This window comes from Octopus bimaculoides, chromosome 15 (genome assembly GCF_046866305.1).
Source record: "Octopus bimaculoides isolate indiv1 chromosome 15, ASM4686630v1, whole genome shotgun sequence".
In the NCBI taxonomy this organism is placed as follows: domain Eukaryota; kingdom Metazoa; phylum Mollusca; class Cephalopoda; order Octopoda; family Octopodidae; genus Octopus; species Octopus bimaculoides.
The window spans coordinates 51,313,851-51,330,291 of NC_142942.1; the positions used below are offsets into that span (position 1 = coordinate 51,313,851).

The 16,441-nt window shown below is 35.3% G+C and overlaps 1 protein-coding gene across 16 annotated transcripts in view; it reads right to left on the reverse strand.

Annotated features, from left to right (window-relative positions):
- LOC106870794 (uncharacterized) overlaps positions 1-16,441 on the reverse strand; it is a 233,643-nt gene that overhangs the window by 73,626 nt on the left and 143,576 nt on the right. For 11 of the 16 annotated variants that reach the window (XR_016244500.1, XR_016244498.1, XR_016244497.1 and 8 more), the window contains exons 16-20: positions 16,194-16,386; positions 15,280-15,356; positions 13,341-13,446; positions 12,740-12,929; positions 10,266-10,310 (exon numbers count right to left, since the gene is read on the reverse strand). Coding sequence is in view for 11 of the 16 variants with exons in the window: in XM_089363952.1 (XP_089220078.1) it covers positions 10,266-10,310; positions 12,740-12,929; positions 13,341-13,446; positions 15,280-15,356; positions 16,194-16,386 (611 nt within the window). In the remaining 5 variants the exon portion in view is untranslated. The remainder of the gene's footprint in view (positions 1-10,265; positions 10,311-12,739; positions 12,930-13,340; positions 13,447-15,279; positions 15,357-16,193; positions 16,387-16,441) is intronic. The other 5 variants (XR_016244501.1, XR_016244499.1, XM_089363954.1 and 2 more) reach the window with 1 other exon arrangement.

Sequence of the window (16,441 nt, forward strand, 5' to 3'; positions counted from 1 at the left end):
TACAGCTCCTCAAGTTAACAAGAAACCTTCAATGCGGTTGCTTGACTTGCAAGAAAAAACAACCAAATGTCCTTCTTTTGGAATTGAAAGAATCTATGATTTTCTTCCTTTCAAATCAAGAGGGTAATAATGTTGGTGTAAATAAATACAGGGTACGGTGGGTAAATTGTTGCCATTTTAAATTCTTAATTTTGCACATGCACATTCTTTGTTTTTGATTTTGTCAACTACACAGTACAGTAGGATCAGTTTGGCACTGTCTGTGAGAAAAACAGCACCTTGGTGCAATTCTCTCTGCCAGAAATTTTGAAACATGCTGTACTGCTTGGCATTTGCACTGGAAGCTGCAATACGAACATTTCAGAGTGTTTGGGTCTCAATGTGAGGACAGTGCAGAGAGTTCGGAGAGAGTTGGATGAGTCTGATGGTGATTAAGAAGGTGCGGCAGCTCAGAAAACTCACTTTGATTGTTCTGATAAGAAAAGAACTCCTGAACTTGTTGGTGAGATCCAGGCCATGATTGACAACAATCCCTCCAAGTCAATCAGGTCCATTGCCAGGAGTGTCTGAGTTTCTTATCAGGCAGGTAATGCATGAAGACATTCAATATTCCTCATACAAGATGAGAAAGGACCAATTTTTTATCCCAAGCCATCAAGGACAAGGGGAAAGACCATGATATATATGTACACAATTAATATACATACATACATATATATATATATATATATATATATATATATATATACACATACATACATACACACTCATATACATCAATATAAATGCAATGTTAATAGAAATGCGTATACATATACAAACATATATACATGTGTGCATATATATATGTACACTGTGTACATGTATATATATGTACACACAAGTATATGCATATATATATATATATATATATATATATATATATATACACACACACACACACATAGATATACATATATATACTTGCATATACACATACGCATATAAATATATATACATTCATACAATATACCTACATATATGTAGTTATGCACATACACATAGAAAATATACTAGAAAACACCTGATGTTAATATCGAAATAATATTGTACTTCTCAGTGTATTTTACATGTGAATCCTTGCATGTATATTAAATAACATGTAGTTTTGCTTAGAGTATTGAGCACATGGCATCTCTTAAGATACTTCAAAAGTACAATGAGAATATATGCATTGTATGTATGTATGTGTATAAACACACACACACACATGCATATATGTATATAAAAACACACGCAAATATATGTATGTACGTATGTATATATATGCACACACACATACATACACATCAGTTAACATTTTAGTGTGACTAGAGATTGCGCTAATAAATAAATATAGATAAATAATAATAACAATAAATTGTAAACTAGTTGAGAACAATATTTAACTTATTTTAACAATATATATGATAATAATAATAATAATAACAGTAATTTTATTTTATTTATTTGTCTCTCCTTATATCATGCTTCACTTTCTTATTCGGATTTCATGAAAAAATAGTTCCAACTAACTCAGTGTAAATTAAAGAAAAATATCATAACATTTCTCGAACAAAAGCAAGAATGGTTGCTCTGTCAAGGCTGGCATTAAGAACTACCACATGTTATAAAGCTTTTGGTAGCCGCTCGTAAATGAATTGTACACCGCATAAATGCATTTGGCTGCCTGTTTACGGAAGAACTGGTAAGTCCACTTGAGAAGAGAGCTGCAATAAACGGATATGACATCGATGAGCCGCATTCAAATCAATAGAAGGGGATGGATGGATGGTAATGATGACAGGAACAAGACCAAAGTCGGTACCATGCTAACAAAGAGGGAGAGGGAGACAGAGAGAGAGAGAGGTGGGGAGTTAGAAGACATATATATATATATATATATATATATATATATATACAACAGTGAGTCGGAAATAGTAAAGAAAGACAAGAACACAGAAGAGAAAAAGAAAGACAAGAGAGGGAAGCAGGAGAGATTGTAGAAAAGAAGTGTAGTGAGAAAAAAATAGAACTAAATAAGCTATCCATAGATTCTCCATTAACATGAGACATAATATTGGATATTTTCAGCAATTCCAATATAAAATCATGCATGAATAATGATTTGAAAGATTCTAACACCAATATTCAATAACAGCAGTAAAATCATGCTGATGTTGATCTAATATTGGTGAGCGATAACAAAATAAACTAAAATGAAAGTGTGAATTTCTTTAAAGTTTTTTTTCGTAAGCAATGATGGAATAGGTTGGGTAAATTTCAGTATCTGCAGATGGTTGGAAGAATTTCTCTTTTGTTTTTGTTGGGTTTTTTTCTTTACATTTGGATTCCCTGTAATCACAAAGTAAAAAATGGAACCCAATGCTATTCAGGTAGTCTGAGGCAAACAGAGGTGTAGTAACTTATCCAGAGATACTACACAATGGTATGGTAAAATTTTTAACTCAGTAGCTTGGCACCTGAACCTTGTAACAATACAGACAAAACCTCAACACGAAGACCTCCGTGAGGTTGCTCAACTTGCCTGTAAGTAGCAGACACATATTTCTCCTATTACAGTCTACCATTTAAAAAAAAAAGAAAAGAAAATGATGAGATGGTCATGGTAGGAATGAATACCTTTAGCCATAAACCCACTTGATTACAGTTGATTAGATATAATGAATGAGACAATTGTAATTGAAGAGTAAAAGGTGAGGTGATCAAAAGCAAGACTGGATTTAAAAAAATAGTAAATTCAGATATTGATTGGATGGAATTGACATTTAACTCCAGGCCAACTACGACTCTTATGTCTTTTAGTCAGACAAAGTTTATCAAGAACTACATGATCCAAAATCTTGTTCATATCTTTCTTAAAATTATAGCATGTGATATTAGGCAGAGTCAACTGCTATTTCTAAAAGGTCAACCAATGACATAGAAACTCATTTAGTGGATGGCAGGTGTTTGTGGCTGCGTACCTCTTATGAGCTAGTTTCTATCATATAAAAGTGCAGGATATGTTAACTGTAATACATACCATTGTAACAGTATACTTTACAGTAGTTAACCAGTAATTTAATTCCAGTGGACATTTTTATGTATATAAGTTGTTTAAAACTATTCCCTTTTGACACTGTCTCTATTGTAGTTCAGAGCAGCTATTGTCCTTCAACACATTGTCTTTATTATAGTTGAAAGAGGCATAAGTCACACATAAGCCACAAAAAGCATTGTACTGTTTCAGATTTAGAATACATATTATCCTCAGGAAGTTAGAATTGTTTATAAATCATAGCAAATCTAACATGATATTCAACTTTGGGTAGGTTTGACGAAACATAAAAATGAGAAAGTCGAGACTAACGCAGATAAGAAACAATTAACTATTATAGGTAGTATCTATTACATGTAGTATTAAATGTGGCATCACTATTACATGTAGTATCACATTAACTAATTTTGACAAATGATACATGAAAACAGGCACATTTAATGAGAACGACACAATAAATCATGGCAGTCCAGCAGTACTGAGTAATACCCTCGTACCCAATAGCTGTAATCTAATTGTATTTACTAGCTGTGATCCAAAGTAGTATCTTGAAGTTATTATGTAGTGGTATCTAACAGCTTTAATTTAAAATGGATCCAAATAACTGTAATCCAGTAGTATCCAATAGCTGTGTTCTAGTAACATCCACTTGCTGTAATCTAAAGTGGTACCTAATGGCTGTGATCTAGTGTGGTACCTAGTACTAGTGTGGTACCTAGTACAAAATATCCAGGGTCCCCCTTCAAAGTGTATGTTTACAACCAACCAAAGAACCCAGTTATAAACCACAATCTCTCTGAATGCATACAAAACACATCAATTCCAAACTATAAGATCAAGAAACTAATTTAAAGAGTAAAGTTATTTTACTGTATCAATCCAAAATCATAGCATCTACCGAAGACAAAAGATGTGACAGAGTTGATTTATCACCACAAAGGCAAAGATTATTATTTACTCTTGAGGAAAAACTGGCCTTGGGTGGAACTGCCTTCCACAATGACTTCTTTGAAAAATAATATAACATCGTAGCATTTCAAGGCAGCGAGCTGGCAGAATCATTAGCATGCTGGCACAAGGCCAGCAAATTTGGGGGAGGGGTAAGTTAATTACATCATCCCTAGTGTTCAACTGTAAGTTATTTTATCAGCCCTGGAAGGATGAAAGGCAAAGTCAACCTCGGTAGAATTTGGACTCAGAATGTAAAGACGAACTAAATGTCACTAAGCATTTTGTCCAGTGTTCTAACAATTCTGCCAGCTCACCACCTTAATAATAATAACAATAACAATAATGATAATAATAATAATATTTTCTAACAGTTTCAAATTTTGGCACATAAAGCCAGCAATTTCAGGGGCAAGAGTAAGTTGATTACATCAACCTAATGCTTAACTGGTACTTATTTTATCGACCCCGAAAGGATGAAAGTCAAAGTTGACTTCAGTGGAATTCGAACTCAGACTGTAAAGATGGACAAAATGTTGCTAAGTATTTTGCCCAATGTTCTAACGATTCTGCCAGCTTGCGACCTTACTAATAATAATGATAATCCTTTCTATTATAAGCACAAGTTCAGAAATTTTGGGAGAGGGGACAAGTTGATTACATCAACCTTAGTACATGATTGGTACTTATTTTATCGACTCCGAAAAGATGAAAGGTAAAGTCGACCTCAGTGGAAATTTTAACTCAAAACATAAAGATGAAAGAAATACCACTTAGCATTTTGCTGGTGTGCTAATAATAATGATAATCCTTTCTAGTAAAGGCACAAGGATTGAAATGTAGGGGGAAGGACTTGTTTCTAATATAGGCACAGGCCAGAACAGAAACATTGAGAGCAGTATCTGACACTCTACTCTCTCTACCTATCTATCTATCTTTCTATATATATATATATATATATATATATACACACACACACACACACACACACATGTATATACATACACATGCACACACACACAAATACACACATATAAATCAAAAAGGGCAAAGATTTATCTGTCATAGGAAACATTCTTTCAGTTTGTATTACGATGGTGAATAAATAAGTTATTAAGTCCGGATATGATACAATTCTGTATTTTGGGGGAAAAAAAGAGAAAAAGATTAGATAAATAACTGCTGTAAAAGAGACGTGCTCAAACTTGAAAATATTCTTCTTAAAATGCGTAGTAGTGGTTCATTGTGATATATACACAGGAAAAGAGAGAATAAACAAAACAAAAGAAAAAAAACAGATTAAAGAAAACAAACCAACCCTTTTAGAGATTAAACATATAGAAAACACTCATGGCATAAACATCTGCACCATGCACTGCAGTCATGGAATGGAAGGCAAGGCTACGTGCTGCAGTATCCTGAGGGTCCATGGCCATTTTACAGAATTCTTCTTGATGAATTGAATCTGCTGCACATATTCAGCCACAAGGTCATGTGATGTACACACAAATATATATATATATATATATATATACATGCAAAAAATCCACTCCCCCACATATGATTTTCAGTGAAATAAGACTATTCTTTGACAATTCTTAACTCTTAGAAATACTGGTGGCTCAAAATCTAATCTATTCTGTATTTTCCAGCATACAATTCAAATTTTACAGATCAAAATTTATGACCAAATAAAACAGGTCAACTTATAAATCAAGACAGCTTTGGAGGACCAACAATTTCATGCAAAGTGCAGCAGGATTTGGAGAGATAGTGAAGGTTTTTAATTGTTTACGCTATGTATTACATCAATTTGTATGCTGGAAATTATGCTAGAAGCACGCACACATATGCAACAACAGCAGGTGTTTCAAGACCATTTTCTTACTAAAGCAGAAGTTAGTCTTGCAACTCCAAAACAATCTTCTCTGTTTTATCTTATCCATTCCATGCCCGCTCACCGTCTCCCTTGTTCAGCTCATCTTGAGCCATGTCTTCTTTAATTCTTCCTTTCCTTTCTTGCACATTCACTTCCATTACCTCTCTCTCTCACTCAATCACTTTCAACCTTCTTCAACACATGACCCAGTCATCTCATCCCATTTATCAACATCTATTGCTGGCTTTATACCCATGATTCTTCACAATTCATTGTCTTTCTCTTCCTCTCCCTGTCACACACACATACAGCAATACTCTGCTCATCTATCAAACCATTTTCTTATTCCCAGCCTTCTATGCAACTTTTATATTTCATTACCCAGATCTTGATCCCCAAAATCATAGCACTTCTCACATATGCAACATAAAGTTTCAGTGAATTCTTCCCTCCTCGTTAACACACACTTAGTTCCAAAACATTTTCCCTGATACATCTCAATTCAATAACACACACACACACACACACAGGATTCATAAACATACTGGTGACTCAACCGAAACTTCTGAGAAGTTACCGTAAGGTATATTATATCTGGTGTTGAAACTTCATTCAAGTTATATTTGTTCCAAAATTCAGAGATATAATGAGGAATACAATCTTTGTTGATGAACAACATTAAAAAAAATAAACTTTCAAAATTCAATTATGTCCACACACACACACACACACATATATATATTGCAAATCATAAAAAGGGAAATAAAGCAGCAATAATTACAGACACAAGTTGGTTCAGTGAATAATGAAACCAAAGAAAGCAATTTGGCAAACATTTAGCAAACAGCATGGCACAGTTGATTTCTTTGATCAAAGAGATGCGGCATACTATATAGAAAGACATTGATTAACTTTGGCAATTTATTTTACCAAAAGTTTTGAAAAAATAAGTTATAGATTACAGGTCAATCAAATAGTGGAGATGTGATAAATGAGCAGAACAAAATATTAGAGCACGGAAGAACCCAGAGTACAAAAAAAAAAATATATAAAAAACCAAAGTAGACTCACTAAAGTACTGACAGTTGAAAGTAGATGACACTGTAAGTTAAGACAATTAGAAATATACACTATAGTTCCAATAGTCCAAAATAGATAGACTGGAATATAGACTAAAGTACACATGTTGGATTTCAGACAGGACACACAAATCATATTAGAGTTCCTTGAAGTACAGATGGGACACACCAGACAAGTTGGAGTATATAGGGGACACACAAGACATGTTGAAGTACAAAAGAGACACACCAGACATGCTGGAGTACATAGGGGACATATCAGACAAGTTGGAATATATAGGGGACACACCAGACATGTTGGAGTACATAGGGGACACACCAAGCATGCTCTGAGAAATGAGACTACATAAGTAAAAACACAAATTAAAACAAACAGTTAAGACTAAATCTATTACACAACAGTATTGACTTAGGAAAATAGTTCTCTTGCACTATTTTACTTTTCTTTTAATTAAAAGGAGGGGCGATACTTAAAACAGAGAATGTAAAATATAAAATGTCCTGGAAATTCATTTATTAAAAACGAAAAAAGTTCTGGAAGGAGAGACAATGCATTTGTGAAAGAAAATACAGAATAGAAAAAAAAAAAATAGACGACCACAACAACAACCATACCAACACCAACAACAACAACAACAACAACAATTCTATTTAACATATTCATATTTTTGTTAATTACACAGGTCAGCCTGGTTGCATCTGGCATCTTGCCAAAAATGTATGGTTAACAACAGTTCAATTAGAACAGCATATATATCTAAAGTGAAGCTGTTCACAGTTTGATAGGCTATTTCAAAAGAACACATTACTTATAGCTTTATTAACTGTATCATGTGTTTGTAAAAGCTTTGATGCAATTTAGATAAGACTTGGATTACAATTTAGTTTACTCTTTGATCAGATTTATGCTTAATCTAATGTAATAGGAAAAGCTGAACATTAAAAAGGAAATAGATTGAAACTGCCAACCACTTGTTGGATATAGATATTTTTTAAAGGTTATTGTGAAAACAACATGTGCCTTTTGAAATATAGCTTAATAAATACTATGTTCACATTTTAATGGAAGGAGAGATACAATCAAACTAAGAAATCAGGGACCTTTGCTAGTTGTAACTGAAAAGATTTATCTGAACTAGTGTTTGTTTAATTCCATGTTGATAAAAGGCTTGGTGATCAAGTCATCAAATATATTCAATTCAAATAAAATTATGATTTCGGCCGTTGCAAACATATAAAGTATTTAAGACAACTGAAGCCCCAAAACACGAGTCAATGCAGTGAAATGAAAGACTAATAATACAATAGTAAAAATAATGATAATTAATTTGAAGAATAAGTAGAAGGCCAAGTTGTAGAAGAAACGTCTAGCTTGCAGTTATTTCAAGAAAGAAGAAAAACAAAACAGGTCTTATCTGGATTTGAACTGCTAAACATGAAAAACCAGACCGGAACCCATAAAACTATTTGTATTTGAAAATAATTCTAATTTACTGAGGAAAGATAAACTTGTAAGCATCTTATCAAAGGAGCTGGCTATTACATTTATATAACTGTGATAAGGGTGCTTAATTATCTAAAGCAGAGTAATTCATTAATTATCATTTGGAACGCCGAGCACTCCCAAGACCAAGAAGTATGTCCAGCTGCCATTAGTTTACTCTCCTCTCTAAACTAATAGCTTGGTAACTAAACCTCTCTTCTCCACCGAGTGGCACAAAGACAGCCTAGATTTTAACTAAACATCTTTTCTGCCTAGTGCTACGAAGACAGCCTCTGTACCATTACTGGTATGATAGAATGCACCTTGTCTATGTTGTAAAAACAGTTTATGTTAGGAAGGCCACCCATCAAGAAACATCGTGCCAAAATAATGGCACACAACAAACAACAGCATTGGCTGCTGCTGCTGCTTCTCAATTGTTTATCATTACAAATGATTAAGAACTGAGGCAAGGACTGCAGTGAATGGAAAGATGAAGAACAGCAGCAGATGATGAAATAAAATCACAAGGAGGTTAGACACTCTAAAATACATCAAGCCCATGCCAGCTTGGCAAAATGGACATAAAATGATGATGATGATTATAGTAATAATAATAATAGTTATTATTATTATTATTATTATTATTATTATTATTATTCCTGAAGGATGGCAGGCAAAGCTGACCTCAGCACGATTTTGAACTCAAACTGTAACGAAACTTAACTCAATACCACAAAGTATTACTGATTCTACCCATCAATAATGGTTCCAAATTTTGGCACAAGGCCAGCAATTTAAGGAGAAGGGGGCTAAGTCAATTACATCGACCCCCAGCAATCAGCTGGTACTTATTTTATTAACCCTGAAAGGATGAAAGGCAATGGCAACCTTGGTGGAATTTCATCTCAGGACATTAACACAGACAAAATATGGCTAAGCATTTTGCCCAGTGTGTTCACTCGTATGAGAACATGGTCAGAAATGTGAGAAGAGAAGCTGGGGGTTGATGAGTACATCACTTCTGGTACTTGGCAAGTACATTATTTTATTGACCCACAAGAATGGAAGACAAAGTTGACCTCAGCAACATTTGGAAAGACAGAATGTAAAGAGCAGGACAAACACAATGAAGCATTTTGTCCAGCATCCTGAAGACTCTCAATCCATCACCCTATCTGTGACTATATGTGCGTATGCATGTAGCTGTGTGCGTATTTGCATGTGTTAGTGTGCGCATTTGATGTATTAGTGTGCGCATTTGATGTATTAGTGTGCACGTTTGATGTGTTAGTGTGCACCTCTGTATTTGTTAGTGTACACATCTATATGTTAGTGTACACATCTATATGTTAGTGTACACATCTATGTGTTAGTATGCGTTTGCATGTAGTAGTTTGCACATATTAGTGCGCGCGTTTGCATGTATTAATGCACACATCTATGATTGTTAGCGTGTGCTTCTCTACGTATTAGTATGCACATCTGTATATGTTCCTGTGTGTGTATATCTGCAAATATGTGCGTGTGTGTGAATGTGTGTGTGTGTGTGTGTGTGTGTGTGTGTGTGTGTGTGTGTGTGTGTGTGTGTGTGTGTGTGTGTGTGTGTGTGTGTGATATATATTTTTTAAAAAGCGGCAAAAAAGAAAAATTCTATATACAACAAAGTGAACAAATGATAAAACTCATGCAGAAAACAAGTTGAAAACTGAGAAACAAACAAAACAACTTAGCAAGGCAACAAATGTAAAGAGACAACAGCTCAATCCAAGCTACAAGGAGTTATAAATTCCATACCACTGGGACAGAAAGTCCGACAGCTCCAGATCGGAAAGTTCTTCACTGGAAATTAATAGGAGAGAAAAAAATGATAACAAAGAAGGGAAAAAAAAATGGTGAGATCAGGTTGATTAGAATAACAGGAATGCCTGAGGTCTTTCCGAAAATATATAAGGAATGTAAAATGGATAAAGAATTAGTGGGAGTGTTGGAAGGGAGGTGATAGTTTTTTTTGTTTTTTTTTTTAGTCAAAGGGCACGTGCTTTCATAATGATAGACATAACAACACAGATACAAATGGGAGCAAAAATACAATTATCAGTCTAAACATTGAATTTTCATAAATTCAGTGTCAAAATATAGGAGGGAATACAAGAATACAAAAACATACTTGGCATAAAATTTATGGAAAAATAAAAAAAATACAAAGAACAGTTCTTTTAAATAGTTTTTAAATACTTAACCAACATTTGGTTACATAGAATTAATCTAACGGATATTCTAACATGAGTAACATTTAATAAAGAGTTGAAGGAATGTAGGAAAAATAGTTTAAAAAAATTTTTTTTTTCTAAACTACAATTTAGCTAAGAGAGGTGGTGCAGTGTTCCTCATCTTTGGAGGCCCATATTAGGCTGGGGAGATTAGTGTTGGTTGACATTCAGTTTGAAATATGGCTACATGGATGGCCTTAGTAAAAGTTTGTGTAGGGAGGGAACTCCTGATGGTTGCAGTTGAAGAAGAAGAAGAAGAAGAAGGGGAGGAGGAGAAGAAGAAGGAGAAGAAGAAGTGGAAGAAGAAGAGAAGAAAGAGGAAGGAAATGAGGAACAGGAGAAAGGGAAGGAGGGGTAGAAGAGAAGAGGAAGAAAGGAAGAGGAGAAGGTAGAAGAGAAGGAAGAAGAGAAAGGGAAGTGGCAGAAAAAAGGAAGAAGAGTAGAAATAGGAGGAAGGGGAGGAGGAGAAAGAGAAGAGGCAAAAGAAAAGGAAAGAAGGAAGAGGAGGAGGTGGAAGAAGAGAAAGAGAAAGAGAAGAGGCAGAAGAAAAGGAGGATGAGGAGAATTAGGTCAGGTGGGCCCAACTGGAAAGAGTCTGCAATGATCCACCCCAGAGAAGCAAAACCTGTGAAGAAGAACAGAGAGGGGAAATTGTGAAGATTCTGCCTGCTGGTGATCTTAGCTTGCCATAACTTCCACTCAAGTTAAACTGACAATGAGTCAAGTCTGTCTCATCTTTTGATCCTGTCAGACAACTCTATTACAACATTTGCTGATGCAGCTCTGCCCTAGCCTCGTTCTTCTTTTACCAGCTGTGGTGTAGCCCAAGGTTCAATTACATCTCACCTTGCTTTCTTTGCATGTGAAGGTGTGTGTGGCTTAGTGGTTAAGGTACTCGGTTCAAAGTCGTAAGTTCAATACACGGCAGTGCATTGCATCCTTGAGCAAGTTACTTATTTCAAGTTACTTCAGTTCACTCAGCTGGCAAAAATGAGTTGTACCTATTTTTCAAAGGACCAGCCTTGTCATATTCTGTGTCACACTGAATCTTCTTGAGAACTATGTTAAGGGTATGCATGTCTGTGGAGTACTCAACCACCTGAACATTAATTTCTTCTGTTGATCGGATGAACTGGAACCTTTGTCATCAAAATCAACACAGTGCTGGTTTAATGATTTACTTACACCCACCCTCCATTCCTCAAACTTACTTTTACATAGTTATTATTCTTACAGAGTCTCAAAATCTCACACACCTTGCACCAGGCCCCCCAACTGTTCCCTAAACAGAGACATTGAAAACATTCTTCAGCCTGACTTCTTCCAATAGCACAAAGATAATTTGCTACATGGAGCAAAGAAACAGTTTTGTCACTGTAGATTGCTACATGGAGCAAAGAAACAGTTTTGTCACTGTAGATTGCTACAAATAAATGCTATGCCTCTCTCGCTCTAATTTTATCTCCATATATATAGCAATACTAAACTCAAAGATTAAGGTTTGCCTTCAGAGTATGAAAATAATTTAAATTTGAGCAGTTACTGCTTTGTATAAAGCTCAAGTAAAGTCTATACTAGAGCTCTGATTACATTATGTAGTCAGAGAAGAAAGGGCAAATTGATGAGGTCAATGTGATGTCATCCAGATAAGCAAGGTCAATAAGGTTGGTTGACTATAGACCTAATCTATAGAAGACAATGTGGGCAGAATAGGAATTCCAAATTAATGCAGGGTGAAAGTAGTGTGACACTTACAGAGGAGAAATGGGTGCAATAGATATTTCAAACAAGAAATAGTTATACTTAGATGTATCAGGAAGAGGTGAGAGGATGTTGTATGCACCTTGATAATTCAGTCGATTAAGGAGAAGCTATCATTAAATTCTAAAACTACGAATTAAAATATATTTAGTGATTTTGGAAAAAACTATTCCTTTCTGCGTACTAAAATACTAAAGAGGATTTCTGAATAGCTTCTGAAAGAGCTACCTGACTTACTCAGAATCACTTGAATTCTCTTCTTCGTCACTTGCTTCCAGAAGTTCTTGAGATGATAGTGAGGGCCTCAAATTGTGTTCAAACTGTTCTTCTTCAGTCTCCTCTGACACACCTTCAATATAGTTTTCAAATTCTACTCTTTCAGGTGTATTCTTCAGATTCAATTGAGAATCGTCTTTGACTTTGGGAGCTGCAAGAGGATGAAGCAGAAGATGAAATAATGATGCCAGGGGGGATAGTGAAGACTACAGAACATTCTACATAGAACATACACACAGTGTAAAGACATGAAAAGAAAAGTAGAAAATAGACAAGACAACAGTTGTATCTTTTGCTAATCCTGTGAAACCTGCAAATGCCATGGGCATTGACCTTTCTTTCCTTGACTAAGCCAAAGTAAGTGAGGGAGCACAGTAAAGACATTAACCATGCCTAAGTTTTTCAAGCAGTCACCTGTCTAAATAACAACCAGGCTCAACTTAACTTCAGTGATGGTGAAGTCACTGCTGTTATTAAGGTGAAGTGGTAAACAAGCTGTGTAGGAGGACGGCTGTCAGAGAACGCAAAAGCAATGGAAATGAAATCTAAAGAAATTACTTACCACCTTTCTTTTTAATTGAGGGTGACGTGCTTGGGGTGTTCTTGTAAGTTTCTGCCAAAGGTGGTATACGAGGTGGTGATGTGCCTGGTGTCAGATCTTGTTCATCCTGTAACCATTTTCAAATTTATTTACCATTAGTATTATCGATATTATAAATAATAAACACATAACTGACAAACCAAGTTATAATTACATTTCAAATATAATGTTGCTTTTCTTGTCTATCAGAAACTAACAAATTCTAATTAGAAAATTTTAAAAAAATAAAAAATCAGAAACTTTTAATGCTATATCGCTATTTTACATGGGAATAAAAAACAACATTATTAATAATTCTTTCTATTATAGGCACAAGGCCTGGAATTTGGTAGCGGGAGGAGGTAGGGATGGAGGTTAGTCAATTACATCAACTCTAGTACTTGACTGGTAACTTAGTCATCAACCCTGAAAGCATTAGAGGCAAAGTCAACCTCAGCAACATTTGAACTCAGAATGTAAAGCCGGAAGAAATGCTGCTAAGCATCTTGTCCAGCACTCTAATGACTCTGCCAGCTTGCTGTCTTATAATAATAATAATAATAATGATGATAATAATAATAATAACCCTTTCTACTATAGGCACAAGGCCTGAAACTTTGGGGGAGGGGACTGGGTGATTTCATCGAGCCCAGTGTTCAACTGGTACTTATCTTATCGACCCTGGAAGAACAGCAAAGTCAACCTCGGTGAAATAATAATAATAATAATAGTCCTTACTGCTATAGGCACAAGGTCTGAAATTTTGGGGGAGAGGACAAATTGATTACATCCCCCCACCCAGTATTTCACTGGTACTTAATTTATTGACTCCAAAAGGATGAAAGGCAAAGTTGACCTCGGTGGCATTTGAACTCAGAACATCAAGGTGAGTGAAATGCTGCTAAGCATTTCGCCCAGTGTGCTAATGATTCTACCAACAACAAAAACAACCAACCAGATATCAGTCTCCGACAGAGAAGTCCAAAGAATGGACCTTCACTGATGCAGCGATACCAGAGGATCAGAATATTGTGAAGACAATAAAGTCAGGATGTACCAAGACTTAGAATTGGAAATGAAATGAATCCATAGAGTCTCAAAAGTGAATGTGGTACCTATAGTGATCAGTGCATTTGGTAACATGTCAGAGAGAAATATTCTGGCATCAAAAGCTGCAAATACCAAACTGCAAAAGAAGTACAGAGTTGGCAGCAATACTTGGAACAGCTTCTGTGTTGAGAAAAGTGTTACATCTCTAAGCTACGGGATAGAGCTGAGATGTGACACAGATAAATCAGAAGTTAAGTTAATAAATAATAATAATATTAACAATAACAATCCAAAATATTACCATGGACAATCAATGAAGAGACCTAAATGTGGTTGCTTCACCTTGTGGGAAATATCAGCCAAATCTCAAAAAAAATTTTTTAAATCACATACTGTCACTTTCGAAAAAGAAAGGCAAACTGAATAATACAGTCTGAGACACATTATATTTGGTTGAGGGTGAAGAGAACTGGATGGTCCTGGTTGGAATGTCATTGATCATAGTTTCAGTCAGAATTGACCTAGGGCTAGACAATTTACCCATCAAAGCACCAAGTGACATCACACAACATTAGAAATACTATGAGAACCACATTCCTCATTCCTGTGAGTGGGCCTCTATATGGTTGCAGGATCTACTAGAAACAGTAACCAAATTTCCCTTAAACCATACCTGATGTCTTAAAGTAGATATTTACACTACAATTTAGGATGTAGTATTAGACACTTGATTTCCCCACCTCCCAGGGAAGATCATTGTTAGAATTGACTTGGTCAAAGCTCTGCTCAGTCATGTGCTGATCACCATAAGCAACCACAGAACAACTGTAGTCCATACTGTATTATAGAAGATAGAAACAGAAACACTGACCTTTGTGGGTTCTTCTGTTAAACTGCGCTTTCTTCTCTGTCTCATCATTCCAACATGACGGAAGCAGTAAAACCTCACTAAAAGCAAAGGGGAGAAGATATACATGTATGAGAGAGAGAGGGAGAGAGATGGGAATAGGGGAGAGGTAAAGAGAGAGAGTTGAGGAAGTAGAATGAGTGAGTGAGAAAGTCAAAGAAGAAGAGGCAGTTAAAGAGAATTAGAGAGAAAGAGGGTAGGAGTTAGAGAACTGAAGGAAGAGAGAGAGAGAGAGAGAAGGAGAAGTGGGGAAGTGAAAAAGTTACAGGAGGAGAAGAAGAATTTAATTAGATGTAAGGTCATCTTTTGTATGAAATGTAGGAGTGGTCTTTGATTGACAGCTGACATGATTAGTTAATTATTTGTTAATTATTAGTTAATTATTGACTTTGAAGAGATGAAAGGCAACAGGTACAATAAGTACAAGATTTGATCCCTAAATATGCAACAAGAACAAAAATTAAACACATGATCCTTTACATGGTTGCTTGATCTGCTAGAAATATCAGCTAAGCCTTCCTAACATTTTTAAAAAAGACGATTCATTGAACAATGTAATCCATAATATATGAAATGACTACATGGTCACCGTTGGAATGCTGCTGCTGATGATGATGACTGCAGAAAGCAGTTTTGTATACCCAATTTATCTTTTGTTGAGGAATATGTCAAGTTTACTGAGGCAATGGGATTTGAAGAAAATTTCAATTCTATATTTTTATTAGATATTTAATGATATTTCTGGAATAACCATGAAATTTAATTTCGCAGTTAAAGGGTTGACAGTAGCAGTTTCAGGTAGGTTGGTGTTTAAATGAACCTGTTATCAATCAATGATGTAGTCAAAAAACAAAACAACAACAAAAAACGGTGAATACCTTCTCCTGTGATGGTTCTATCACATGAGTAATTGCTTAGTCGTAAGTTGTTCTTGCAATGTTCACAACGTAAACAGCCACGGTGGAAAAATAGACCTTCAGCACTCATTCGCTCCATTATATACACTCTTCTTTTACAAAAATAGCAAAATTCACTTGCAGGTTGAGCAGCCAGAAGTGTGGGATTGGATGTCTAATGTGAGAGAAAAAAAGAAATGTTTATACATATATAGATACTATGATGAAAT